The 27,912-nt window shown below is 45.9% G+C and overlaps 1 protein-coding gene across 1 annotated transcript in view; it reads left to right on the top strand.

Annotated features, from left to right (window-relative positions):
- The window catches only part of pappa2 (pappalysin 2), a 641,043-nt gene that overhangs the window by 462,223 nt on the left and 150,908 nt on the right, over positions 1–27,912 (top strand). Inside the window, exon 16 of the mRNA XM_041207795.1 lies at positions 6,495–6,708. Coding sequence (XP_041063729.1) covers positions 6,495–6,708 — 214 coding nt within the window. The remainder of the gene's footprint in view (positions 1–6,494; positions 6,709–27,912) is intronic.

Below are 27,912 nucleotides of genomic sequence, written 5' to 3'. Positions count from 1 at the left end.
GAGATAGGGAGGGACGATACCATGGAGGGATTTTAAAATGCAGGCGAGAGTTTTAAAATCAAGACATTGACAGGAGCTGTTTGATTTTGGTGAGCAGGGGTGATAGATGAACAGGCCTTGATGCGAGTTAGCGCATTAAGCAAGCAGCAGAGATTCAGATGACGTAACGTTTACAGATTTACTGCATTAATCTCTTAACCTCCACGTGCACCTGAGGTCTGTGTGTGACCTCTCATTTGCTTGTGGCGCTACCACCTTTGCTGTAGGTGAATGCTAGCTGGGGAGGTGATGCATAGCAACAGGTGGAGGCCATTCAGCCCCTCCAGCCTGTTCCACCATCTGCACATATCTCCAACTTGATGCCCCACAGTGCATGAATCTGACCTATGTGCTGTACTCACTGCAGCGGTGCTTGTGCTGTGTTCCCGATGCTGTGGGTTCACAATGAAGAGCAGACATACATCAGCAAAGGATAAAACTCTTGTTACTTTCAGGAAGTCACATGCTACACGCTTGGATACAGCATTTATTTTATTGCCATTTAGCAATGTGCTTAGATTATGCATTGTACATTGTGCTTAGATTTACCAACCCAGTGACCATATTTCCTGTGTCTTTTGCAACCTTCTCCAGGTTTTTTTGTGTTGAGTAGATGCATGGCCTGTAGCTCTGCACCACCGTTGCTGGGCAACTACCTGTCCCTCTAAAGTGGCCTAGCAAACCACGTTATTGTAACCAACCCATCAGCTGTTCGAGAAGGTGGCCCTCCAATACCTCCCGAGGGTCATCCAGGGGTGCACATGGTGGGATTGAGCTCTCATTCCCTTGATTATTACTTCGCTGCTGTACATTGACAGCTGTGTAAAACTTCTTGGCATTGTTAGAAACTTTCTCGACTTTGAGTCTGGACCTTTACTTTGGAGACTGGCTTTCTGAATTAAAGGGCGGCTAGAGTTAAGCACTGTTTGACAGTGAGTGCTGTGGAGTTGAAGGCTTCCCTGTGGAAGTCCAGCGTTTTGCAGTTGAAGCTGCAAATTCCATTTTGGATAAATACAATAAGATCTTCAGGTTATTAATTGCCAAGTACCAATTTGACAAAATATCAAGAGTTCTCCCTCCCTGGGTTACTGACACCATTGAACTGCTACCCTGGAACAGACGGTGACAAGGCTAACGCCTGGGGGGAGCAGCCGAATGGGCTACCCCAGGGATCTGTCTTAGCCCCAACCCTATTCAACTTGTACACCAATGACCTACACCAACCCAGTCCTGAAGATTTATCTATGCAGATAACATCTGCTGTGGCATCCAGGCCCAGACATTCTCGGAGCTTGAAGACGCACTAAATGATGATATTACAAAGCTGACCGACTACCGCAAGACATGGTCCCTACAACCGAGCACCAGTAAAACAGCCTCTAGCACATTCCACTTTCACAATGCCAGCATTAAGAGGGGATTGAACAGCACCCTAGATAGCCAGAGCCTGAAACACAATCCCCATCCTGTTTACCTAGGTGTCACTCTTGACAAAGATCCACAAACAGACAGCGCCTCATCAAGACTGTTGGAAAAATTTAAACCTAAACAGCGTCCTCAGTAAACTGGCCGGTACCTCATAGGGATCAGAGGCCAGGACCCTAAGGACCTTTGCTGTTGCCATCACATCAACTGCAGAATACTGTATGGTAGGTATTGTACCCAGTGTGGTACCAATCCCCCACACCAAACTTATTGGTTTGCAACTCAACTCAACAATGCGCATCATCACAGGCATTCTTCAACTTGCTCACTTCCTCTAGCTCCCAGTCCTCAGCAACATTGCCCGCCCCCTCACCCCCCACTGCCCCCTCACGCCCCACTGCCCCCCACCACCGCCCCCCCCCCCCCCCCAACCCCACCCCCACCCCACATCAAGAGGAAAATTGCAACAGGCAAGCTACTGGAGAAGGTGTACACCAAATCAAGCATACCCTTACTCAATGAAATTCTCAACTCCCCAGCAGTACGCCCTCCCTCACGCCACCCCATATGGTTAAACCCACCATGCTGAGGAGTAACAGCTGAGAGACTCATGGCAGGAGGATTGGCAGAAGAAAACAGAAACGACTATCCCTTTGGACTCCACTGCTCGTCCACCCAGCTTTGATCTTCCACAGCGACAGGGGGCCTTTTTAAACTGTTTCCGGGCTGACCAAGGCCTCTGTGCAGCCAGCCATCATTAATGGTGTTGCCAAGAACACCTGGGCTGCAGCTGTGTCGCAGTCCAAATATGACTCACATAGTTGAGGAGCGTCAGCTGACTAAACTTGAAGGCGGGCTTAAAGGGGAGGCGGTGGTGCAATGGTATTGTCAGTGGTATTCCAGAAACCGAGGGTAATGCTCTGGGGATCCAGATTCGAATCCCACCACAGCATTTGGTGGAATTTGAATCTACTAAAAACCTGGAGTTAAAAGTCTGATGATGATTATCCTAAAAACCCATCTGGTTCACTAATCTCTTCAGGGAGGGAAATCTGGCTAAGGAATGAAACTCGATGTACACTCGACATCAGAAACAACGATGGCAACTCAGCCCTGTCAACATGGCAAAGCCCAAAACTGGGAGAGCTGTCTCACAGACTTGCCAAGCAACACCTTGACATAGTCATCCTCACAAAATCATACCTTACAGATAATGTCCCAGACACCACCATCACCATCCCTGGGTATGTCCTGTCCCATCTGCAGGACAGACCCAGCAGAGGTGGCGGCACAGTGGTGTACAGATGGGAGGAGTTTTCCCTGGGAGTCCTCAACATCTGCTCTGGACCCCATGAAGCTTCATTAGATTAGGTCAAATGTGAGAAAGAAAACCTCTTGATTACCACGTACCACCCTCCCTCAACTGATGAATCAGTGCTCCTCCATATTGAACACCAAATGGAGGAAGCACTGAGGGTGGCAAGGGCACAGAATGTACTCTGGGTGGGGGAACTTCAATGTCCATCTCCAAGAGTGGCTTGGTAGCACCACTACTGACCGAGCTGACTAAGTCCTAAAAGACATAGCTGCTAGACTGGGTCTGCATCAGGTGTTAAGGGAATCAACAAGAGCGAAAAACATACTTGACCGCATCCTCACCAACCTGCCTGCCGCAGACGCATCTGTCCATGACAGAATTGGTAGGCGTGACCACCGAACAGTCCTTGTGGAGACGAAGTCCCGCCTTTACCTTGAGGATACCCTCCATCATGTTGTGTGGCACTGCCACCGTGATGAATGGGTTAGATTTCGAACAGATCTAGCAACTCAAGACTGGGCAATCTTGAGGCACTGTGGGCCATCAACAGCACCAGAATTGTACTCAGCCACAATCTAAACTCATGGCCTGGCATATCCCCACTCAACCATTACCATCAGGCAAGGGGATAAACACTCGTTCAATGAAGAGTGCAGGAGGGCATGCCAGGAGCAGCACCAGGCGTACCTAAAAATGAGGTGTCAACCTGGTGAAGCTATAACACAGGACTACTTGCATGCCAGACAGCATAAGCAGCAAATGATAGACAGAGCTAAGCGATCCCACAACCAACAGATCAGATCTAAGCTCTACAGTCCTGCCACGTCCAGTCATGATTGGTGGTGGGCAATTAAACAACTCATTGGTGGAGATGGTTCCACAAATATCCCCATTCTTAATGATGGGGGAGCCCAGCATGTCAGTGTAAAAGATAAAGCTGACGCACTTGCAACAATCTTCAGCCCGAAATTCCGAGTGGATGATCCATCTCAGCTCCTCTGGAGGTCCCCAGCATCACAGATTCCAGTCTTTAGCCAATTCTATTCACTCCACGTGATATCAAGAAACGGCTGAAGGCACTGGATACTGCAGAGGCTATGGGACCTGACAGTATTCCGGCAATAGTACCAAAGACTTGTGCTTCAGAACATGCCGCACCCCTAGCCAAGCTGTTCCAGCATGGTTACAACACTGGCATCTACCTGGCAATGTGGAAAATTACCCAGGTATGTCCTGTACACAAAAAGCAGGACAAATCCAAACTGACCAGTTACTGTCCCATCAGTCTACTCTCGATCATCAGTAAAGTAATGGAAGGAGTCATCAACAGTTGAATCAAGTGCCAATGCTTAGCAATAACCTGCTCATTGATGCTCAGTTTGGGTTCTGCCAGGACCACTCAGCTCCTGACCTCATTACAGCCTTGGTTCAAACATGGAGGAAGAGCTGAACTCTAGACGTGAGGTGAGAGTGACTGCCCTTGACATCAAGATAACCTTTGACTGAGTGTGGCTTCAAGGAGCCCTAGCGAAACTGGAGTCAATGGGAATCAGGGGGAAATCTCTCTGCTAGTTGGAGTCATATCTAGCACAAAGGAAGATGGTTGTGCTTGTTGGAGGTCAATCATGTCAGTCGCAGGACATCATTGCAGGTTCCTCAAGGTAGTGTCCTAGGCCCAACCATCATCAGCTGCTTCTCCAATGACCTTCCATCATAAGGCCAGAAGTGGGGATGTTCGCTGATGATTACATAATGCTCCGCACCATTCACAACTCCTCAGATACTGAAGCAGTCCATGTCCAAACGCAACAAGTCCTGGACAATATCCAGCCTTGGGCTGACAAGTGGCAAGTAACATTTGCACCACACAAGTGCCAGGTAATCACCATCTCCAATAAGAGAGAACGTAACAATCATCCCTTGACATTCAATGGCATTACCATTGCTGAATCAATTCTTCACTCTCAACATCTTTGAGGTTACCATTGACCAGAAACTGAACTGGACTAGCCATGTAATTGCTACAACAGCAGGTCAGAGGCTAGGAATCCTGTGGCGAGTAATTCACCTCCTAACTCCCCAAAATCTGTCCACCATCTACAAGGCACAAGTCAGGAGTGTGATGGGATACTCCCCACTTGCCTGGATGAGTGCAGCTCCAACAACACTCAAGAAGCTTGACACCATCCAGGACAAAGCAGCCCACTTGATTGGCACCCCATCCACAAACATTCACTCCCTCCACCATCGGTACACAGTAGCAGCAGTGTGTACCATCTACAAGCTGCACTGCAGGAACTCACCAAGCCTCCTTAGACAGCATCTTCCAAACCCATGACCACTACCATCTAGAAGGACAAGGGCAGCAGATGGATGGGAACACCAAAACCTGTTTTTTTCCCTCCAAGCTACTCACCATTCCAACTTGGAAATATATTGCTGTTCCTTCACTGTCACTGGGTCAAAATCCTGGAACTTCCTCCCTAACAGCACTGTGGGTGCATCTACACCACATGGACTGCAGTGATTCAAGAAGAGAGCTCACCACCACATTCTCAAGGGCAATTAGGGATGGGCAATAAATGCTGGCCCCACCAGCGATGTCTACATCTAATGCATAAATTTTTAAAAAAAGTTCCATCTAGCTGCTGACAAGGCTATTGCCTGGCTCTGAGACAGTGCACACCTTAAATAAATAAATAAATATTAAAGTGTTACTAATTGAATGAAAATCAGATTCTGGGCTGCTTAACCTGTTAGAATTCAGCACACTTGTACCAGCGTTATCGGTGTTTCGATTGGAAGTTCAGCAATTTTCAGCTTGAATGTCATGCTTTCTCAATGACAGGCCAACAATCTATTGCTGAAACTATTTGCGGCCTTGCACTCCACCTCTATAACTAGGGTACCTCTAGCAAAGCTAGGACACACCATTGCTGGAAATGCTGACTCTATCGGGAAGCAGTACCCCATTGCTAAAATACCAAAGCTCTCTGAGTAAGAGTGCAATCCTCCATTGTCAGACCAATGTCTCTGAACCATAGCACAGCCCTCTTCTGCGAGAGCCAGATTTACAGACTCTCTAATGCGAGTCCTGGGCTCCATTCGTCAAACCACATCTTCCAAATGGGAATCCATTAGTTCGCCACTTGAGTGAAAGCCATTGGCACAGCAAGATCCCGCAATGTGCCGCATGCACAATCTGAATGGCAATCGCCACTCTCCCTAGCTATCTTCGCAACAGAGTATACTTTTAATACCAAGCTGTGCTTATCAAACCTGATTTGTTGAGACTGTTTAGCAGCAGGCAAGTTAAATTATTTGGGAGATTGTTCAAGAGTCAAATTCTGCCAAGCCACTGCTCAGAACAATGTCACCATTCATCAGCATCGTCCTCTGATTGATCAATTAAATAATGCTGGGACCTTTCCGAACATGTGGTTCAAATTTGGAATTCTTTGTGTTTCGAGGGCTTTATGTTTGTAAAATATGTTGTTGTTGTAACCTTTTAAAATGCTGACAGCTGCCAACAATTTATACCTAAAATAAAACTCTTGAGTATATTTTAGACAGCACCAGGGGAACTGGCATTCATCACATCTTCAATTAAATCTTGATACTCGAGGCTGTCACAGGTGCCCTAGAATATGTTGTGTGGTAGGATAGTCAAGAGCATGGTGGAACCGCTGTATTCATTGCTTTTCCTCTTTAGGTGAAAACCACTTGCTGATGTGTATGGAGGATGGCCTGTGGTCACTCCCTGAGGCCTACTGCAAGGTGGAATGTCTCGCTGCGCCACCAATAGCCAATGCCAAGCTGCTGGTGCCAAGGTGTCAACAAGGAGCTCATGACGTTGGTTCTGTCTGTAGATACAAATGCATCCCCGGCTATTATGTTCATGGCAATAGCGACAAGAGATCCAGGAAGTAAGTAAACTGATGCACTTATCCTAAGGTGAAGATCCCAGTGTGTACAAAATGGTGCAGTTGTAACTGGAGGAACCACAGGATGTCCTCTGGAGGTAGCAGAGCTGTTGACTGTTGATTTCCATGCCTGTGGGTGGGTCAAGTCCTTTAGCCAGTCAGTGCCCACACCAGGGAAGGTCTGTAGTTGTAAATGAAAGGTTCAGCTGGAACTTCGAAATGCCTGGTCAGCATGGAGCTCTGTGGTCGTGATCCTCCGCAGGTTGCTGCAACTTTAGCTGCCGAGGCTCTAAGCTCTGGAGCCCTCTGCCCACGCCTCTCTCCCCCTTTAAGATGTTCCTTGAAAAACTATCTCTTCGACCAAGCCTGTCTTAATACCTCCTCATGTTGTTCAGTGCCAAATTTGGTTTGGTAGCGCTCCTGTAAAACGCCTCGGGCTGCTTTACAATGTAAAAGGTGCCACATAAATACATAGAGCTTTGCTCCTGAGTCAGATGGTGGGAGTCAGGAAATTTTCTGGTTTGTTGCGCCCGCTTCGTGTAAAGCACCCCAAATGGTGGGATCCTCATTCTGGTTGAGGAGGGAGAGACGGCTGCACGATGGAATCAGGCCCTCCCCTGGACCCAGATTGGAGGTGGCCACGTGGGATGCCAAGGCGGGCTATTTGAAAGGTACGCCTGGGTTCTCTGGGAGTTCGCCCCAGTTGTTTGGTTACAATTTGGGTCCCTCACCCCTCTCACCCCAATCCCCACCCACCTACTCCCCATGCCAACTCATACCCCCATCCACCCCCATGGTCCCTACCACTCTTCCATGCCAACCCATGCCCCCACCAACCCAATGGCCCCTTGTAGCCCCTAATGCCAATTTAGTGACAACTCATGACCTCCACCCACTTCCCCTACAGCCTCTGCGCCATCTCAAACTCATCAATTAGAAGCCATCCTGAGATGAAATAAAATTAAGTTCTAAATATTTAATACAGAGTGCACTGTGTAAAAAATACTGCCACTCATAAAAGCCCTTTAAAAATATTGAAATCTCCTCAAGTACTTAATCCCTAATCAAAGCATACAGACTTTTATTCATAACCCTGCATCAAAGACAGCTAATCCTTTAATAGCCATTTGAACTGTCAATCAAACTGTGAATTTACAAACCCCTCCACTATGTCTGTGATAGATTGTGGAAAGCAGCCAAGCATTAATAATGCTATAATGATAGCACTTAGGGTAATGTCAACAAATTGAAACTGTTAGAACAGATTTTTTTTAACTCCCCCAGACATAGCCAGGCAGTTTTTTTGTTGTTTTTAAAGGGCTGGGAAGTAAAATAACTTGACAGGTTGATAGTTCTACAAACCTTTTCTGCCCTTCAAGAGCATTTATGACTTCTCTAAAGGTTTATAACTCCCACAGTGTGGCATAAGATCCTCGCTCCAGTGAAAATGGGGAAGTTTGAACTCAGCAATATGTTCAAATGCCCCTGCAGGGTTTGCGATTCCCACATGGGGGATTCACATCACGCCTCATTTCCTCCCATCCAGTGGCGAAAATAGGATTCTTTGGAAATAGGGCAAGACTTCTGGATCCAGTTCCGCACAGTATTTGGCAGGTCCTCAGAGTGTCCTTGATCCAGAGAAAATTCAGGCCAAGCTGTTTCATGTGTGTGTTGGTGTGTGTGTGTGTGTGAATCACTAATTTGTCCTGGATGGTGTCAAGCTTCTTCAGTGTTGTTGGAGCTGTACTCATCCAGGCAAGTGGAGAGTATTTCATCACATTCTTGACTTGTGCCTTATAGACAGGCTTTAGGGAGTCAGGAGGCGGGTTACTCATCACAGGATTCCTAGCCTCTGACCTGCTCTTGTAGCCACAGTATTTATATGGCTAGTCCAGTTCAGTTTCCGATCAATAGTAACTCCCAGGATGTTGATAGTGGGGGTTTCAGCGATGGTAATGCCATTGAACATCAAGGGGCGATGGTTAGATTCTCCCTTATTAGAGATGGTCATTGCCTGGCACTTGTGTGGCATGAATGTTACTTGCCACTTGTCAGCCCAAGCCTGGTTATTGCCCAGGAGTTGCTGCATTTGGACATGGTCTGCTTCAGTATCTGAGGAGTCGCAAATGGTGCTGAACATTGTGCAGTCATCAACGAACATCCCCACTTCTGACCTTATGATGGAAGGAGGTCATTGATGAAGCAGCTGAAGATGGTTGGGCCGAGGACATTAGCCTGAGGAACTCCTGCAGTGATGTCCTGCAGCTGAGATGACTGACCTCCAACAACCAGAGTCATCTTCCTTTGTACTAGGTATGACTCCAACCAGTGGAGAGATTTCCTCCTGATTGCCATTGACTCCAGTTTTGCTAGGGCTCCTTGATGCCACACTTGGTTAAATGCAGTCTTGACGTCAAGGGTGGTCACTCTCACTGTGTGTGTGTGTCTATGTGTGTGCGTGTGTGTGTGTGTGTGTGTGTGTGGTAGGGTGGCCGCATTGTACTATTAATGATAAAGTTGAACTACCGACACTTCTTGGGTGGAAATATGAGGCTTATTTACAATATATTCAACAGCAACTACATGTGTGCTTCCCACTCCAATTTGATCTTTACACTGACTGCTGAGGTACCCGCACTAATCTCCTATTGGTTACGACAGATCATGTGATCTTGCCTAACAAGTATTATTGCTAAAGATACATTACACACTAAATAAAACCATAATTACTACATTCCTCCCTCTTTACTTGGGTTATACATATTAGATTTACAAGCACGTATTTTTCGAGACAACATAATATTTACTGGGTAAGGAATTTACAAGTTCAGTCTTTCAGGTGATTTCTTGGTACGTGTGGAACGTCGCAGCTCCACAACTTCAGATTCTTTGTCAAGAGCCAGCTTTTCCAGAGTTGCCTGAACATCAGGTATTTTGATGGGCACTTGCAGTTCTGTATCCTCAACTCTTACAGGAAAATCAGACATGTCAGTCCTGGGTTGAGTATTCTCAACAGGAAACACAGACCCAGTCCTGATCACTGGTGGGACCAAATTTTGGTGATTTGTCTCTCTCCTCCTTAAATCGTCCACATGTTTACAGATGACCTGGCCTTCCACCTCCACATGGTAAGATAGAGGTCCATTCACCATACTTACTTCACTGAGTAACCACTTTGCTCCTTCCCCGAACTCTTTTACATATACCATCTAAGCCACAGGAAATTTCCTCTTGCAACTATGCCAGTTGTGCCTAGTTTTCTGGCTTCCCTGACTCCTTTCCACCTTCCCCTCTAAATAATTAAGCTCATTCTCGTCCTGAGACTGTGTTTCAACATTAGCTCCGCAGGTGTGACATTTGTTTTTGTGTGAGAGGTAGTCCTGTAATGAAAAAGAAAGCGTGCTAACTTGGTTGCCAAGGAATCACCAGTTAGCTTTCTCCTGCCCATCTTGAACATTTGAACCGCCCTTTCGGCCAGTCCATTTGAGGAAGGGTGGTACGGTGCAGTTTTCACAAGAGTGATAAGGTTGAGGCTGATAAACCATTGAAACTCAGCACTTGCAAATGCTGTGCTGTTATCAGAAACGAGTATTTCTGGTAGTCCGTGAATGGCAAGACTCTAACATAGTTTCTCAATTGTAGTGGCCAGCATTGATGTATTCACTCATATACGTCCAACTATTTTGAATGGGCATCGACAATGAGCAGAAACATTGTTCCTAGGAAAGTTCCAACGTAGTCAATGTGTAACCGTACCCAGGGTCTACCTGGCCACTCCCATGGGTGTAACAGAGCTGTCACTAGCAACCTTTGCAGTTGCTGACATTGCACACAATGTTTTACTAAACTCTCTATTTCGCCATCCATCCCAGGCCACCATAGATAGCTGCGTGCTATGGTCTTCATTTGGGAAATTCCTGGATGGACACTGTGTAGTTCAACTAAAAGTGGTTCCGTTCCCTTTGGAGGAACTATCACTCATGCTCCCCACAATAAGATGCCATCTTGGCTGGTTATTTCATGTCTTCTGATGAAGTACGGTTTCATTTTGTCAGATACGGGCTCCTGTGATCAACCATGTAATATTTGTTCTCGTACCTGAGATAGGATCGGGTCCCAACTTGTCCAGTCTCTGATCTGTCGACGCATACCGACGAGGAACCTAAGAAATTTGACAATAAAGCAAGTTCCTGTGGAACTGGGATGTGCTCATCACTTTCTTTTAAAGGCAAATGACTGAGGCCATCAGCTTTTGCGATTTGATTGTCAGACTTATGTACAGAAGTGTATTCGTACGCTACCAGGATTAAAGCCCTGTTAGTATTTCTGTATCTTCTTTCTACGAGCAGACTTAAATCTTGGCCTTCTTTTTGCCTTCACTACTGGCCAGACTTTTATCAGATGCAAGTTCAACTTGTTTGAGCTCAGGGGCTGAGTCTCCCAAAATGTCATTATCTGTCTGCTTCTTGGAAAATTCTATGACTTTTGCTTCCAAAGCTTCTTTGGCTTCATTTAGCTGATTCTTCAGCTCCTCCATTTCTTTTTTGTATTTGTTTGCTGCCTTCTGGAAAATTGATCATTGTTGTGTCTTCTCTGCCAACTCATTCTTCAATTTGCTTAGAGAAGTGGCGAATTCTGTCTGTTTCTCTTCATACTTTTCCAGAGGTACCAACTCTGACTTGAGGGCATCTTGTAGTGTGTGAAGGTCTTTCCACAAGTTTTCTTTTTCCCTTCGAAGAATGATTGTTTCTACCTCTATTAAAATTATTTTTTAATTTTGCTGCTAAGTTATTTTTCATTATTCTTCGGCTAGCAGGGGCTATTTCCCACTGCTTGGCAGAGTTTTGCTTTTTCGCGCCTCTTTTGGTTGAGGTTTCCCACCCAGTGTGGAGGATGGGGCCATTTTGCACACCCTGTATTGCTTTTGAATCTCTTACTGCACTCTCCATGGCCAGCGCTAGCTCTAGGGCCTTCTTGAAATCCAGATTCAATTCGGACAATAATCTTTTCTGAATTGTGTTCTCTTTCACACGACACACTTGATGATCTCTGAGCATGTTGTTCAGGGTCATACCAAACTCATAATGCTCTGTTAGCTGCTTCGAATTTTCCACATTGCATGCAATTGTCTCACCTGGGGCTCTGTTTCACGAATTAAATTTGAGCCTCTGCATCGTGACTGAGGGCTTTGGTTGAAAATGACCCTTCAGAAGTTCCAGCAATTCATCAAAATTCTTCGAATCTGGGGCACTCAGTGCCATTAAACTTTGAATAAGACTGGAGGTTTTGCTCCCACAAGTACTCAAGAGAATTGCTCACCTCTCCTCTTCCCCTATAAACTCGTTCGCTTGAAAAAAGGTTAGATGTTTTATGTATTGAGACCAATCATCTGTGGCAGGTTCAAAAGGATCAATTCTCCAAAATTGTGGCATCTTGAGAGGGGATAATCAATTCTAATGGAGCTTCCTACTTACAATCACTAGGCGAGGTACAGTGCTGATTTCTTTCTTACTTAATTTCTTCTGTTCAATCCTCTTTTATCCTCACCGGCAGTTTGTGGTAGGGTGCCCGAGTTATACTATTAGTGAAAGAATTGAACTGCAGACACTTCTTGGGTGGAAACATTAAGTTTATTTACAATATACTCAGCAGCAACAACACGTGTGCTTTCAACTCCAACTCTTTCTCTACACTGACTGCTGAGGTAACCTGCGCTACTCTCACGATGCAGAGGCTCAAGTTTAATACGTGAAACAGAGCCCCAGGTGAGACAGTTGCATGCTATGTGGAAAATTAGAAGCAGCTAACAGAACATTGTGAGTTTGGTATGACCCTGAACAACATGCTCAGAGATTATCAAGTGTGTCGTGTGAAAGAGAACACTATTCAGAAAAGATTATTGTCTGAATTGAATCTGGATTTCAAGAAGGCACTAGAGATAGCGCTGGCCATGGAGAGTGCAGTAAGATGATCTTGCCCAACAAATATTATTCTTAAAGGTACATTACACACTAAATAAAACCATAATTTCTACACTTCTATTATTGCTTGTGCTGTGAAATACACCAGATCTACTTTGGGCTTGGCTCAACTATTATCGAGGGGTTATTTAGGGTGACTCATTGTCTCACAGCACAGTGTTGGATTCCCAACGCATGAGCATGCAAGTGTTTACTAATTCAAACAGTGTTTTCCTTCACTGCCCACATTTTACAAGAACTCAGTCAGAACAACATGTGGTGCTTTATGTATGAATCCATTATTCCATTCTAGGGGTAAGGACAACTGGTCAGATTAGTTTTGGCCAGCGAGAGGGTTCCTATCATTGATAGACAGCAATGTGCAACATGAATGAATTCACAGAGTGACCTGCAGTCCACATTCGTCAATGCTAAAAAGGTAAACATGAAACTGGAAAGTGATGCTAGGGAGAGAAGAGAAACTTTTCATTCATTCTTGAATACAAAGGACATGTCCAAGCATCAGAAGAGTACTGAATGCACAAGATGGAATCGGAATGTGAAATACAGAGCCACTAATGTAGGCCCAGGGGAGTTAGCGTTGAGATTGCACCCGAAGATGGTGATCAGTTCATTGGATCTTTGATTTTTGGAGCAGAAAATACACCAAGTTTATTCCAAGATAAGGGGGAAGTGTACCTGAAGAACTGGAGTGAGCTCGAAATAGGTCAGTGGTCTTTAATCACTGAAACCTCCTTGTGTAATACATGCCAAGATGTGATGGATTCATGTGGGTCTGTCCAGTGAGAGTCTATACTGATGTATAACTAATGCTTCAGGGAGAGGTGCTGGAAATGTGAAAGCTCACACCTGCAGCCGGGCCTTCAGCCATTTGTAATGCAGTTCACCACACCATGTTAACTGCCGGTTGTGTTCAATGGCAACAGAAAGGGTAATTTTACCAATGTGAGCTCTCTGCGTCAAACCTCCCCAACTGTGAAAACATGTCAGGCTGTCTTTCACCCCTTTCCCTCTTTCCTTTTTTCTCTCCTTTTCTCAACCCTTTCTCTCAACCCTTCTCTTGCCTCCTTCCTATGTCCCTGTCTCTCTTCCTTTCTTTGGGTTCGTACTCAGTGGAAGAAAGAATTAGCCATTGAATTTTCTTTTGAATGATGGATCCATGCCCTTGGAAAGCCTCTGACCAATTCTTAATGCATGACACAAGGATCTAACAGGCAACCATTGCGCCCAGTGCTCCAAGAGGGCAAACAGAGGGAAACTGCCTCGGCTACTCCAGGGGAGATAAGGGCCCATCCATCTTGCATATATTTAAATCAATTCAATTCCCAAAACAGGATTTATTCAAAATAATATTTATTTTATTGTGTTGAAGTAATAGTTTGAAAAATTCCAGCCAATATATAGTTTACTTCTCTAGCCCTTTGGAGTTTTGGGTATTATGCTACATGCTCATAAGTGAGAATATTCTACGCTCCTCGCTTGCCTGGAACATTGGGTTTACTGAGAAGCTACAGCTGGTTTTAGCCAGTTGCTCCCAGTGTTCGTTGCTTCCTGGTGAAGAGAGAGACAGTCAATGCGAACATAACATACGAGCAAGGAGCAGGACTAGGCCATTTAGCCCCCCCAAGTCTATTCTGCCATTTAATAAGATCATGGTTGATCCGATAGTAACCTGAAATCTGCATCCCACCTACCCCTAGTAACCTATCACCCCCTTGCTTACCAAGAATCTATCCACTTCTGCCTTAAAAATATTCAAAGACTCTGCTTCCACCACCTTTTCAGGAATAGAGTTCCAAAGACTCTGAATGAAAAAAATTTGTCTCATCTCTGGACAACTCCTTATTTTTAAACAGTGAACCCTAGTTCTAGATTCTTCCACAAGAGGAAACATCCTCTCCATATCTATCCACCTTGTCAAGACCCCTCAGGATCTTATATGTTTCAATCAAGTTGCCTTACTCTTCTAAACTCTAGCAGATACAAGCCTAGTCTATCCAACCTTTCCTCATAAGACAACCCATTAATTCCAGGTATTGATCTGGTAAACCTTCTCCAACTGCTTCCAACTCATCTACATCCTTCTTTAAATAAGGTGACCAATACTGTACACAGTGCTCCAATTTTGGTCTCACTAGTGCTCTGTGCAACTGCAGCATAACTTCCCTACTTTTGAATTCAATTCCCCTCGCAATAAATGGTATCATTCTATTAGCCTTCCTAACTATTCGCTGTACCTGCATACTAGCCTTTTGTGATTCATGCATTAGGACACCCAGATACCCCTGCAATATCTCACCATTTAGATAATTTGCTTATCTTTTATTCTTCCTCCCAAAATGGACAATTTCACATTTTCCCAAATTATACTCCATTTGCCAGATCTTTGCCCACTCAATTAACCTTTATATATCTTTTAGTAGCCTCATTTTTTGTAGCCTCATATTGTGCCCATAAGAATGCATGTGTGAGTGTGTGGATATGCGTGTATACATGGAAGTGAGTGTGTGTCTTGAAGGTGCTGTAGAAATGGAAATCGTGTGTGGAGTTTGGCAGAGGAGTTGGCTTAGATCTTTCAGGGATCATGTTAAGAGTTGGGTGAGGACAGACACCACCTTTGAAACTGTGTCCCAACCATGAGAAAGTGTCCTTGTGAGGAGCAGGAGAAAATGGAGGGCTGAAAATGCTGCAGTTCCTTAACTGTCTCCTCCACAATTGCTGCACCTTTCCTTGTTTCACTGTACAAAGTTGTGATATGTAGGAGGGTGGTAGTCAACTTTATGACTCAATGGTGCTGCTGTCATGCTGGGAGGAACTGGCCAAAACAACATGGAGCTAACATACTTCCAGCATTTAAGTTTTCCTTTGTCTTCTGTTTGACTGCAATATCAGGTTTCTGGAAACCAGTGCAGGGGTGAACTGAGACAAGGAACGTATCTACACACACCTCTCCACCAATATCTGCTTACACTGAAGCGGTTTCCACACACACAGCATAGTGCTTGTATTCTTTTAATATGAAGAGGTGTACTGGGGTGAAACGCTAGGTCTTTCAGGTGGCATTCCATCTAATACAGTGCAGATGGCCACTGAATGGAAATGGTCAGTGATTATGCTAAAGGGAAGCAAGAGACAACCTCAAGCACGGAAGCTAACATAAGACTGCAATCAACTGGGTGGAAGGGCGACTGTAATTGGTACCACACTGCCCTGTCCTGTAATCCTTGCTGTAATTGGTATCGCACTGCCCAGTCCTGTAATCCTTTCTCCCTTTAGTTGTAATCAGTATCCATTGCTCTAATCCATTTTGCTGTCATCATGCTTCTTCAATTTGTTAGCAAGTTTCCCCAGCCCCTCATATTTAGTTTGGAAATCAGATATTAAATTTCTAGGCCTTCTTTTTGTCAGCTGGGCAGACAGCAGATACATAGTGCTAGGTATCTATCCAGAATCTGCTTGACTCTGGGATAAAGGTCTATTGGGAGACTTGATTTGACTATCAGCCTCTGGGTTTAGTCAGATGTCATGTTAATGCCCTCAGCGTCCTGCTGTCTAGAGGGGCACCCATATGCTGAGGGTTTAGGGGTTCTTCGGGGGCAATTCGAGTAATCATGGGAGGGATATAATCATTCCAAAGAATTCCGAGGAAAGAAACGTAGCTCCTTCATTTTTCCCATACACTCTCCCACCCTTTCTCCCTCCAGTCTCCTGCCTTCCACCCCCTCCTCCCTCCCAATACTTATGCAGTATCTGCCGCCTTCTCAATGGTTTCAACTATTTTCTTTAATCTTGTTCTTTACGTCCATGATCATTAATAAGGGGACCTGGACCATAATCTACTCACTCTGCTAACACAAAATTAAGCTCAAGTTAAAAAAAGACATCGAGGTTGGTTCAATCTAAGCTGCAGGTGATAAGCTGACTGGATTGAATTGACCAGCTGTTGTACAACCAGCCCAATTTTACTCTCTCGCAGTCAGTGGAAAGACAAAACAGGAGGCTGATCTGATCCTGGCAGCTCCCACCTGTCAGGTTAGGTTACGCTGTTATCATCACCTGCTGAGCTTACCCCTGGACAAGCCTACCCCAGAGTGGAACCCAGCTTGATAGATCCTAACTTTTAATTTGTTTGTTCAGCTACGTGGAGAGTAGCTATTGAACAGAGTCACAGGTGTCAGCTAATGACCTTTTAACAAAAGAATCAAACATTCATTCAACAAGAAAAGATGAACTGTATTACAACACTCCTTCGCCCACAACTATACCTTTACAGATATATACAGATTTGTAAGGATAACACAAGTTACAAAAGCTATCTTATACTCTAAAGTTCACAGTAGGTACACAGTCCATGTAAATCTATGGCACCCTGTTTTCAGACACACCACACTCTGAAATCAAGTGACAGATGGCACCTCAACCAGATACTATGGATCCCTCCTCAACACCCCCTGATGCTTGTCGCACCATGAGCCAATCAGTCTCACTGAACTCTGTCTTTCACACAAGGATTTCCAATCTCTATTCTCCAAGATCTCGCCTTGGAATCTTCTCCCAAACTGATGCTTTCTCTCAGACGCCTTCCGTAAGGGTTCACCTCCAGGGTTTCAAGCTCTCCTTCTGATGTTCCTTTCCCCTGGGTCGCTACATGCATTCAACCTATCTTCCACATACTCCATCTCACCAACTCGGCGTTAGCAGTACACCACTGTTTCACAAGCCTATAAAAAAGAGTTACAGACCTTCAGTTGTCTCTTTGGACCTTCTTGCCTCTTCTCAAGCCTTTGTCTCTTTAAGGTTGAAGCTTTAGACTTGAAGCTTGGGGCCTTTATCTGCCCCTCACTCTGAACTTCACTTAACGAGACCTTTTCCAGGTTTTCCTCCTTCCTTTGACTAGAAGGTCTGCTTGGGTTGATTCCCCTGTTTCCATCTCACTCCTCTGGCTTTGGGACCTTTTGGTTCTTTTGCAGTGTCATCTCCCAGTGTCCAGTCTCTCTGGGGTACTGGCTTCAAACTGAGCTTCAAACTGCTGTTTCTTTAGTTTTTCTGTGTGTCTGTGGGAGGGCCCTGCCTTTCTGGATCCCTGCTCTTCTACTCTTGTTTGTTTACACTAGTAAAACTCTCATTCGAAATGCAAACATCTTTTAAAGTGGAACTAAAACTCAATGTGACCTTTTTTACTGCACAAACACAGAACTACCAATCAAACTGAAACATTTAAGTTAAAGCTCATCCCTAACACCCACAATTACAAACATAACTTACTTAAACTATCTCTATTTCCTAACAATGTTTACCTCAGTGATGTCAGGGCAAAGTTCCAAATCACTCTTGTGTTTTTTCAATCTTTTCACAGGATGTGGGCATCACTGGCTGGCCAGTAATTGTTGCTCATCTCTAATTGCCCTTGAGAAGGTGGTGGTGTGCCACCTTCATGAACCACTACAGTTCATGTGGTGTAGCACAAGCTGCTGCCGCTGTGTGTAGGTGGTGGAAGGGGCAAATGTTTAAGGTGGTGGATGTGATGCCAATCAAACGGGCTGCTTTGACCTTGGTGGTGTCGATTCTGGTACCAGGGCTTCAATTTTGTTGAAAACTAGAGAAGCTGTGATTGTTCTGCTTAGAGCAGAGCATGTTGAGTGGAGACTTAATAGAGGCCTTCAAAATTATGAGGGATATTGATAGGCTAAACAGGGAGAAAATGTTTCCACTGGCTGGAAGGTGGATGTCTGGAGGACAAAGAGATGGTGATGCAGAATTGATAGAGAAGTTGACATAGAGGTACAGAACTCTACCTGTTAAGGCGTCTGTGCAACACACTGCATTTGTACTGCCGATATCATTACCTTAGAAGTTGAAGAAAATATCTCTGCATGTTTTAGTTGTTCTGTAATGGACTGCAGGGCCTTGTATGCATGCACATACACACACATCAGTGCATCCTTCTTAATTCCTTACTTCTCATCCATATTTAATGCTCTTTTTGTATATCATTTTGCATGGAATTGCACCGGGAATCAGAAGGCTATTCATAACTGCTATTTCTACTAATGTCAGTTTCAGGGTTTCTTGAAAGCAAATGGCCACATTTCTACACTACTGGATTTTCCTCATTCCAAGCTGGCAGTGGAAGGGCCTCCATAGTGTTACATTCTTCTATTTATCATAAACGTACCAAAGATTGGTGAAACAATAAAGTGGGTTCTTTATTTGAAGATAAGACTATACACAGAGAATGTTCACTGGGAGGCTCTGGAGACACGTCTGACCTGTAGGATTGCTGCTGTCTTCTATCTGCTGAGCCATGGGACTATATGTCAAGTCCTGTCTCATAGTGGAGCGTAATGGACATCAGCTTAAAATATGCTCCCTTAAAGATACACATACATCACATCACAACGTCCCTTTTATTCTGATTTGAAGGTCTGATCCTTAACAAATCAAAAACTATTTATATGACAGCAAAAGAAAATTATGTTTTGTTTGAATATACTATTGTGCAAAGAAATTAACATCTAAGTCTCTGAAATGTGTTGGTGGTTTACCGATGCGTCTAGACTTAATTACGGTGATTTTGGGTTGGATGCTGCCATATGTTTTCAAAATGCTGGCTGTGGGTAAGGGTGCTATTTTTGGATTGCATCTTAGACTGTGTTCTACCTGAAATAGGGTTGCTTGGTGTTTCTGATTGTGGTACTGGTCTGATTTGGCATCTATTCCATCGAATTGTCATGCCATTTGGTATTCATACTTAATACAATGTTGACTATGGCATATGGTGATGATTTCTACTAGATTCCATGTGCCATCGGTTGGGTGTTGTACTGATGTTTTGTCTGACTTTTAGGTTCGGTAATTTGTTGCCTGCATGCTGGCTGTTTTCAATCAATGCAATCAGTGTCGACGAGTGATGGCTGGGAAGGGTTGTCTGCACTTGTCTGCCGAGCGGGAATTTCTGCAATGAGATGAAGTCTGTTGGTTTGGAATCAGTATACATATTCAATTCAGATTATGCTGCATAGCCTGTCAGCTGAGGATCTGCATTCCAGAGTTATGTGGTCTTTTCCTGGTGTAAGTGCAGGACTTTGAATGGTACTCTCTGTGGTCCTCATCATTGTCTTGACGATACCATGGGTTAGTGAACAAAGCCAGGTCCCTGCACGCCAGTAGGCCTGAAATCACTGGACTTGTGGTATCTACAGTATAAACCCCTGGGGTGCATTTTTGTAGCGACATTTAAGTGTAATGGATCCCAAGAATGGAAGCCCCAAGCCATGCCAGGTAACGAGTTTGGCTGTGGTTGGTTGAACCATCACTTGCCACTTCTGTTGGTAAGCAGATCCCAGTAGGTGGAGCAGAAGGATTTTGCACCTGCATTGAGATCCAGTTTTGCATATAATTTATGCTGTCCCTGCATCTGTGGGCATGTAATCTGGTTGGTGGCAAAGGCTTCTGTTGGTTCCACTGTGCCAATACTATCTTTGATGTTTACCATTCTGGATTTCTGCTCACTTTGGGCAGTGATGCTTTAGTCATCCCCATCATCTGAATACGTAGCTTGGCCAGACATTTTGTGGATCTTGTTCTGGTGATGCTTGGTATGCACTCTGTTGTTTGGAATGCATACCTACCTGGCCTCTGGTTGTGGCTTCTAATGGTTTATTGGCCTTAAAAGTGGATAAATCCACAGGCCCAGATGAGATGTATCCCAGGCTGTTGAGGGAGGCAAGGGAAGAGATATCAGGGACCCTGGCAGTAATTTTCATATCCTCTCCGGTCACAGGTGCGATGCCAGAGGACTGGAGGACTGCTAACGTTGTCTCGTTATTAAAAAAGGGAGGAAGAGATAGACCAGGAAATGACAGGCCAGTCAGTCTAACCTCGGTGGTGGGGAAGTTACTAGAAAGAATTCTGAGGTACAGAATATATCTGCACTTGGAGAGACACAGATTAGGCAGGGATAGTCAGCATGGATTTGTTAAGGGAAGGACATGTTTGACAAATTTGATCGAATTTTTTGAGGAAGCAATCAGGAGTGTTGATGACGTTAATGCATTTGATGTGGTCCACAACGACTTTAGCAAGGTTTTTGATAAGGTCCCTCATGGCAGACTGGTCACGAAAGTAAGAGCCCACGGGATCCAAGGCAAAGTAGAACGTTGGATCCAAAATTGACTGAGAGTCAGGAAGCAGAGGGTGATGGTAGAGAGATGTTTCTGTGACTGGAAGTCTGTTTCCAGTGGGGTTCCGAGGGCTCGGTGCTGGGGCCCTTGCTGTTTGTGGTGTACATAAATGATTTGAACTTAGATGTAGGGGGTATGATCAAGGAGTTTGCAAATGACACGAAAAATGATCCGGTGGTAAATAGTGAGGAGGATAGATGTAAACTGCAGGAGGATATCAATGGACTTGTCAGGTGGACAGAGCAGTGGCAAAGGAATTCAACCCGGAAAAGGTGTGGGGTAAGGCACTTGGGGAGGGCTAACAAGGCAAGGGATTACACTATGAATGACAGGACCCTGGAAAGTACTGATCAGAGGGACCTCAGTCTGCATATCCACAGATCCCTGAAGGTAGCAGGGCAGGTAGATAAGGTGGTTAAGAAGGCATATGGGATACTTGCCTTTATTAGCTGAGGCGTAGAATACAAGAGCAGGGAGGTTATGCTGGAACCGTATAAAATGCTGGATAGGTTACAAATGGTGTATTGTGTGCAGATCCAGTCACCACATTATAAAAAGGGTGTGATTTCACTGAAAAGGGTGCAGAGGAGATTCACCAGGATGCTGCCTGGGCTGGAGGGTCTGAGCTATGAGGAAAGGATAGGCTGGGGTTGTTTTCCTTGGAGCAGCGAAGGTTGAGAGGGGACCTGATAGAGGTGCATAAGATTATGAGGGGAACAGATAGGGTGGGCATGAAGGCACTTTTTCCATTTGTGGAGGGGTTAATAACCAGGGGGCATAAATTTAAGGTAAGAGGCAGAAGACTAAGAGCGGAGTTGAGTAGAAATTTTTCCCCCAGAGGGTGGTGGGAGTCTGGAACTCTCTGACTGAAAGGGTGGTTGAATCAGAAACTCTCGTAACATTTAAGAAGTATTTAAATATTCACTTACGTTGCCATAGCCTCCAGGGCTATGGGCCAAATGTGGAAAATGGGATTAGTGTAGTCAAATCTTTGTTGACCGGTGCGGACATAATGGGTCGAATGGCCTCCTTCTGTGCTGTAAACGTCTGTGAGTCTGTGGTTTTGAACCACTTGTTCTAGCCTTTGCTTACTTCATTGGTGCTTCCAGTGTTCTCTGGTGCCACACGCTTTGCATGCAACATTGAAAGCTGGGCATTTTCTGGGTGCATGCGCGAGGCCGCATGCCCTGCATTACTGAATGCATTAGCTACATTGCCTATGGTGGATGAGTAATGCGTAGCCTATAGGTCAGGGTTTCCCAAACTGTGGATTGCTGCCCTGGAGCTTGGATTGATTTCTGATAGCTTCAAGGCCCCTTTAAATCCTCGCTTTCTTTCTGTTGGTGGAAACGGCCTGATGGATGGATATCTGAGGCCTGATTGATGCAAGAAAAAAGCCTTTGAAAAGGTAGACATTTTTTTTTTAAAACCCTGCAGTTTAAACAATGCCCACAATGCTGAAGGCTGAACTTTGGTGCCCCCCCCCCCCCCCCCCCCCCACCCACACTGGGGTCACACAAAGTGTGAGGCATTAAAATGGGGTCACACCCAGAAAATGTTTGGGAAGCTCTGCTGTAGACTCTGTCATTCCAGTATTGTGGCTTCATACCTGTGTTCACTTTGCATTAGTGTTTCCACGCTGTAACCTTTGGGTTTGTGCAAGAGGTCTTTTTTGAAATGCTTAAATGGGGGTAAATGCTATCACAAGCTCAATTATTCTTCCAGCCACCTCTGCTGTCTTAAAGTCACAATCATACCTTTTGTCTCTGCATCTGCTTATGAATTGTCCCAGGGTCTCCAGTTGTTGTATTCTAAAAGACCTGAATTCCAGGTGGTGTATTCTGAAGGTGAGCTTCACTCGCAATTGACCTTCGAGTGCTGACCATATGTTCAGCCTGTGGAGGCCTTCATTGCTGACAGCCATTTTAATGTTTATGGCTTGTTTATATGGTATATGAATACCAAGGTTCTGAAAACAGAGTTCTAGGTGATGTCAGAACAGAGTGTACTCAGAGAGGACGTGCTGCTGCCTTCTAGTTGAGTGTTAGAAATGTTATGATCATCCTGTGGCTTTTGTGCAGTATTAATCTGAATACTTGGAAGAGGAAGAAATCTTCAGGACTTTGGTTCTGTGGCTACCTGACTTGCAGTACCGTCCCTGGCCACGGTGTTAAGTGGCCACAGCTTGTTGCTTGAGTGCAATGGTGGCGCAGTTGCTGTCTTCCCTGCTTGCTGGAAGCTCCACCTATGAAGCTGTGATTTTGGCATTAAAATGGACTGCAAGGCTAAAAAAGCATTTAAAAAGACTTTTTACAGCCTTCTTCAAACTGTTTTGGATTTTTTGGAAGCTGTCACTGGATGGACTCTTATTTCTTAACTCAGTGTCGAGTGTTTAATCGCCTCTTCCCCCCACCTCCAGAAGAGAATGATCTGCAGCAATATTGGATTCTCATGCCTGTGGAGTTCTGCTGATGCTGGACGCCCGGAGTCAACGATTTAATGGCTGCTCCTGCACAAACTTCACAGTAGGTAGGCTCACATTACTCAAGCCCGCCCTAATTTACAGCAATCTTACTGGGATCCAATGCCTGCTGGATGGAGCAAGGTACAATGTCCCAGAACAAACGTATGTTGTGTAGGATTCCTAGAGTGGTGCAGAGTCACTTACTCACTGTGAGTACATGATAGCTCTTTCATTTCCCACCAGCCCTTCTTTCCTGTGAAAGAATTGAGGCTCACATATTTCTCTATCGAATCTTCAAAACTCACTGGCTACCAGCCCTGCCAGCATGTTGCATTTTTCTATTTAGCACAAACATACCAATAAAACCCAAGGATTGGCAAAACTATAATGTGGGTTCTTTATTTGAAGGCAGAACTATATACAGCGAATGTTCACTGGGAGGCTATGTCAATGATTCTGACTTGTAGGAGTGTCACTGTATTCTATCTGCAGAGTCATGCAATTATACCTCATACCCTGTCTTATAGTGGATAGTGGTAGACAACTGTTTAAGATATGTCCCTTAAAGGTATGTGCACCATCACCTCACAAAACAAAAAAATTCTGAAATTATGCAATAACTACCATAAGCATGCATGGTCCATGTCCTGAAATATACTCTAGGGCCCCAGTAGAAAATCAAAACCTATTATTTCAGATTTAGCATTTAAGTGCTCATTAAATTCTGCCATTAATGCAAAGGCTTAGCTCATGTCCAGAGAGGCACCAGGTCCAGTACTGCAGTGATGAACTTAGGGGAACTCTTGATCAGGCAAGTAGTGCACTAATGGTGAAACACTAGGTTGGAGCCAATTCTCAGTAAAGGCGGAATCGCAGGCTAGACGATTAGAAGTGAAAGCTCTATCAATAAACAGTCGGATTCATTCAAAGGGCTTTTTCTCTGAATCTTGTTTTCACTGTTGTAGCCAATAATTCTATAAAAAAAATTCTAGAAAATGCCAGTAAATCTAGAAAGTGTCCGTTTTCCCATCCGGAGATAGCCATGTTTCAGCCCTGCTTCATTGAAACTGGGGTACAGCCTTAGGTACTTTCCACAAATCCACTGTGTCAATCTGGCCAGGATGTTCCAGTCCTGCCTGTGGTGGGAACTGCCGTGGGTGAGACTGGAAAATTTGGAGGTCAACCAAAAGTCAGTTGACTTTGGGCAGGCGGGACCGGAAAATTCTGCCCTCTGTGTCTCACGAGGGGGGGAGTCCAGAGTGGGGATTGGGAAAAGGAAGGCGAACAAGACAACAAAACGATCTCTTCAGCCCAGGGAAATCCCTTTTCTGTTGTGTCAGCTAATGCTGCTGGCTGAGGAGGATGGTGTAAACACAAGAAAGACCCTCAACGGGGTAAGGATGATTCAGTGTGCAACGACAGCAAGGGGGATGTGAAATTCTGTTGATCACAGCAAGGTTCGCCATTTGTTGCACGTCTAGTCAGCTAGTTAAGCCCATGCCAAAATGAAAACATCAGTAAAATGAGAATCAATTCACACAAGATGCAACGTTTCTGCCATGGGTTCTACCGGAATGGTTTTTTGCTCAGTGCTGTATCTCGGATTTCATCCCAAGAAATTGATTGGAGTTTGTGATGTTTATGATTGCTCTTGAATTTTGGGGTTCCCTAATTCTTTGCAGGGCGTATGTCAGTGATCAGCCTTCTCGCATATTCCTAGAAATAACCTTGTTATTTTGCTGCATAATGGATCGTGCAGCAGCTGCTGTGAAATCAGATGAGGTTTGCTCTGGCTGCCTTACAGAAATGTTTGTTTGAATTATTCCTTCCACTCAGCCCTCTCCCCTGAGTATCACCAGCACAATGTAGATGAGCATGTGGCCTCAGCTCTTGGCCGACACTATGGCTGGAATCTTCTGGCGGCCATTGGTGTCGGGTGTCTTGGCGGGCGGGCGGTGTGGGGTAACAATATGACGAGAAGGCCAAAAATCGGTTTCACGCCAGCCTGAAAGCACAGTGAGATGATCCAATAGTGTCCGCCATGGCAGGCTGTGAATCCCGCTGGAGGTCGGCGTGTACCCGGTTTGCATCCTATAATGGTGGCGGGAAAACACGCCGGTCCAGAGCACGCCTGGACAAGTGTGACGTGCAGAAGTTGGGACTTACCATTTGGGCCTTGCTCAGACCGCGGGCATCCGAGGAGCAGGAGATGCTGGAGCCCTACAGCTGCCTACAGGACCCTGGATGAACCCGTGCCTCGCATGGTGGGTGGATTCTCATGGACATGGGTTCTGTCACGCAGGAAAGTAGGAGGTCTCTGTTTATATCTCTGGCCTGAAACATCACGATCTTGGCCATGGGCTGCTTCAGATGATTGGCGAAAGCAGGGGGGAGAGGAAGGTGTACTGGGGGAGGCGGTGTGGTGGGAGGGGAAGGTGTAGGTTTGAATGGGAGAGGAAGGTGTACTGGGAGGGGTGTGGGGGCTGAGGTTGGGGAGGGGAGAGGGACTACGGTGGGAGGAGGGTGTAATGGGGGAGAATGTGGCAATTGGGGAGGTGGGTATAAGGGCAGGGGGGATGGTGTAAGGGAAGGAGTTCAGAGCGGGTAAGGAGTTCAGAGGAGGGAAGGTCTCTGGGGGGAGGAGGGACTAAAGGTGGAGGAGGAACTAAGGGTGGAGGAGGGAGTAAGGATGGATGAGGGAGTAAGGGGGGGGGTGACATCCAGGTGAACATGCAAGGAGTGGTCTGTGGAGTCAATGACTGCCTCATGGGGAGCGAACTGAGGGTGGGTGTGGTAGGATGGAATGGTGAGAATGAGAGGGGGCAGAGGAGCCAGAAGAGTAGGAGGATGAGAGCGTGTCAGTAACGGTAGAAGGGGTGGCGAGGGTGGTTGGTGGGGACTCGGAGGCAGACACAGACCCTAGGGGCGGGAAAGAGGAGGTTGGGGATTCTCAGGAAGGTTAGGGACATGCCATTCACTGGGACATCCTCGAAAGAAAAGAGTTGTGGCTGGTAGGTCACAGAGGTGAGGTGGAAAGTGATGCTGGGGGGCGGGGTGGGTTAACAGTGATGGGGGAAAGGACATGGGTGACTGGCGGAGGGGAAAGAATAGGGGAGCTGATCAGAAAGTTAACAACTACCATGGCTGTCGAGATCGAAGGTGAGTGGAGCCTGGTGTTGGATGGGCACAAGGGCAGCATGGGAGTGTGATCAGTGGGTGGGCGGAGATGCAGGTCAGCTCAGATGGACACCTGAAAGAGAACCCCAGCAGGCAGCATTGAAAATGTTCAGGACAGTAAGATGAATGTGATGGATCAAGGCTCTGCGTGTGTGGGAGAATGCTTGCACGAGGCTCTGAAAGGCCCCGACACACACACACTTCTCCCTCTAGAATCACTCTTGGTCTGGCTGCACGCAACTGAGCTGCTAGTGGGGGGGAGGGGGGGACTCGTGAAGCTTGTCAATGAAGCTGAAAGACAACATTACACATTATCCAGTGGAGTGAATGTATTTTCTGATTATAAAGTGATAAAATGTGTTCACCTGCTTGTGATCAGGATTTCTTAACTTTTCTAGGCCTACCACTTCTTCTAGGTGCTGCCCTGACATCCGCAGCAGGAGTGGAAACAGCCTGTGCAATGGTTGGCCCTGTTGCCTCTGATAACTTTGATGAGCGCCCTCTGGAGAACTAAGCCCTTGAGGGTCCTGGCTTGCAATGACTGTCCTGTGGGCCGGCTGCTCCCTCTGCAGTGACAGAGGACGTTAAGGGGTTCGCAGGCAAAGGGGATTCAGAGGGAGAGGACAGCCTTTAAGATTCCTGCATGGATGACCCAGGGGTGTCCAGCTGCTGCTCCTCCTCCCTTTGGGCGCTTGAGGACCCCGCCCTGTCTCCTTGAGGGGAAGGAGCACCTGGGAGGATGTTGAGTTGCCCCATTTCCCTCTTGTGTTGCCACTGCAGGAACTCACCCATGGCTACGATGATGGAGTGCAGGTCTGCACACAACTCCTTGTTCCGCTGGACCAGGGTCTCCATGGCGTCCACCATCCTTCCTGTGTGCACACTTCATCAGAGAGCAGGTGGACACATTCATCTGACTCTTCTGCCACTCTGTTGAAGGCTTCAAACAGCTCTGTGTGATGTTCCCCAGCCTTCTGCTGATTCTCCATGATGAGTTGGAAGGCCAAATCCAGAGGCTCATCATCTAACTCGAGCCTCACAGATGCCTCTTCCCCAGCAGTCCTCTGAGTTGGCTGAACCTGCCTCCTTCTGCTGCGGACACGTGTCCATGTGGGGACCACCAGATTGTGAACCTGAGCCTGCTCTAGATCTAGGTCCAACTGAGGTGTGTGTCTCTGTGCTGGTGGAGGGTGTGGGTAAGCGCTGTGACAGGTCTTCCAGCTCTTTAGTGGAGAACGTGTCCTCTTGGCTGGAGGTGAGGACGTGAATGGAGCTGAGGGACTGGCTGGCTGAGGGTGTCGGTCATTTGGCAGAGCTCCCTGTGAACCAAGGTAGAGATAATTGGTTCATGACAGCAGAGTCAAAAGCAGGAGAGCGAGCACTCACAGTTACTTTGAGAGAG

Source organism: Carcharodon carcharias, chromosome 16, assembly GCF_017639515.1.
Source record: "Carcharodon carcharias isolate sCarCar2 chromosome 16, sCarCar2.pri, whole genome shotgun sequence".
NCBI lineage: Eukaryota > Metazoa > Chordata > Chondrichthyes > Lamniformes > Lamnidae > Carcharodon > Carcharodon carcharias.
The sequence above is the reverse complement of the archived record's forward strand: the minus strand, read 5'-3'. Positions and strand labels throughout refer to the sequence as shown.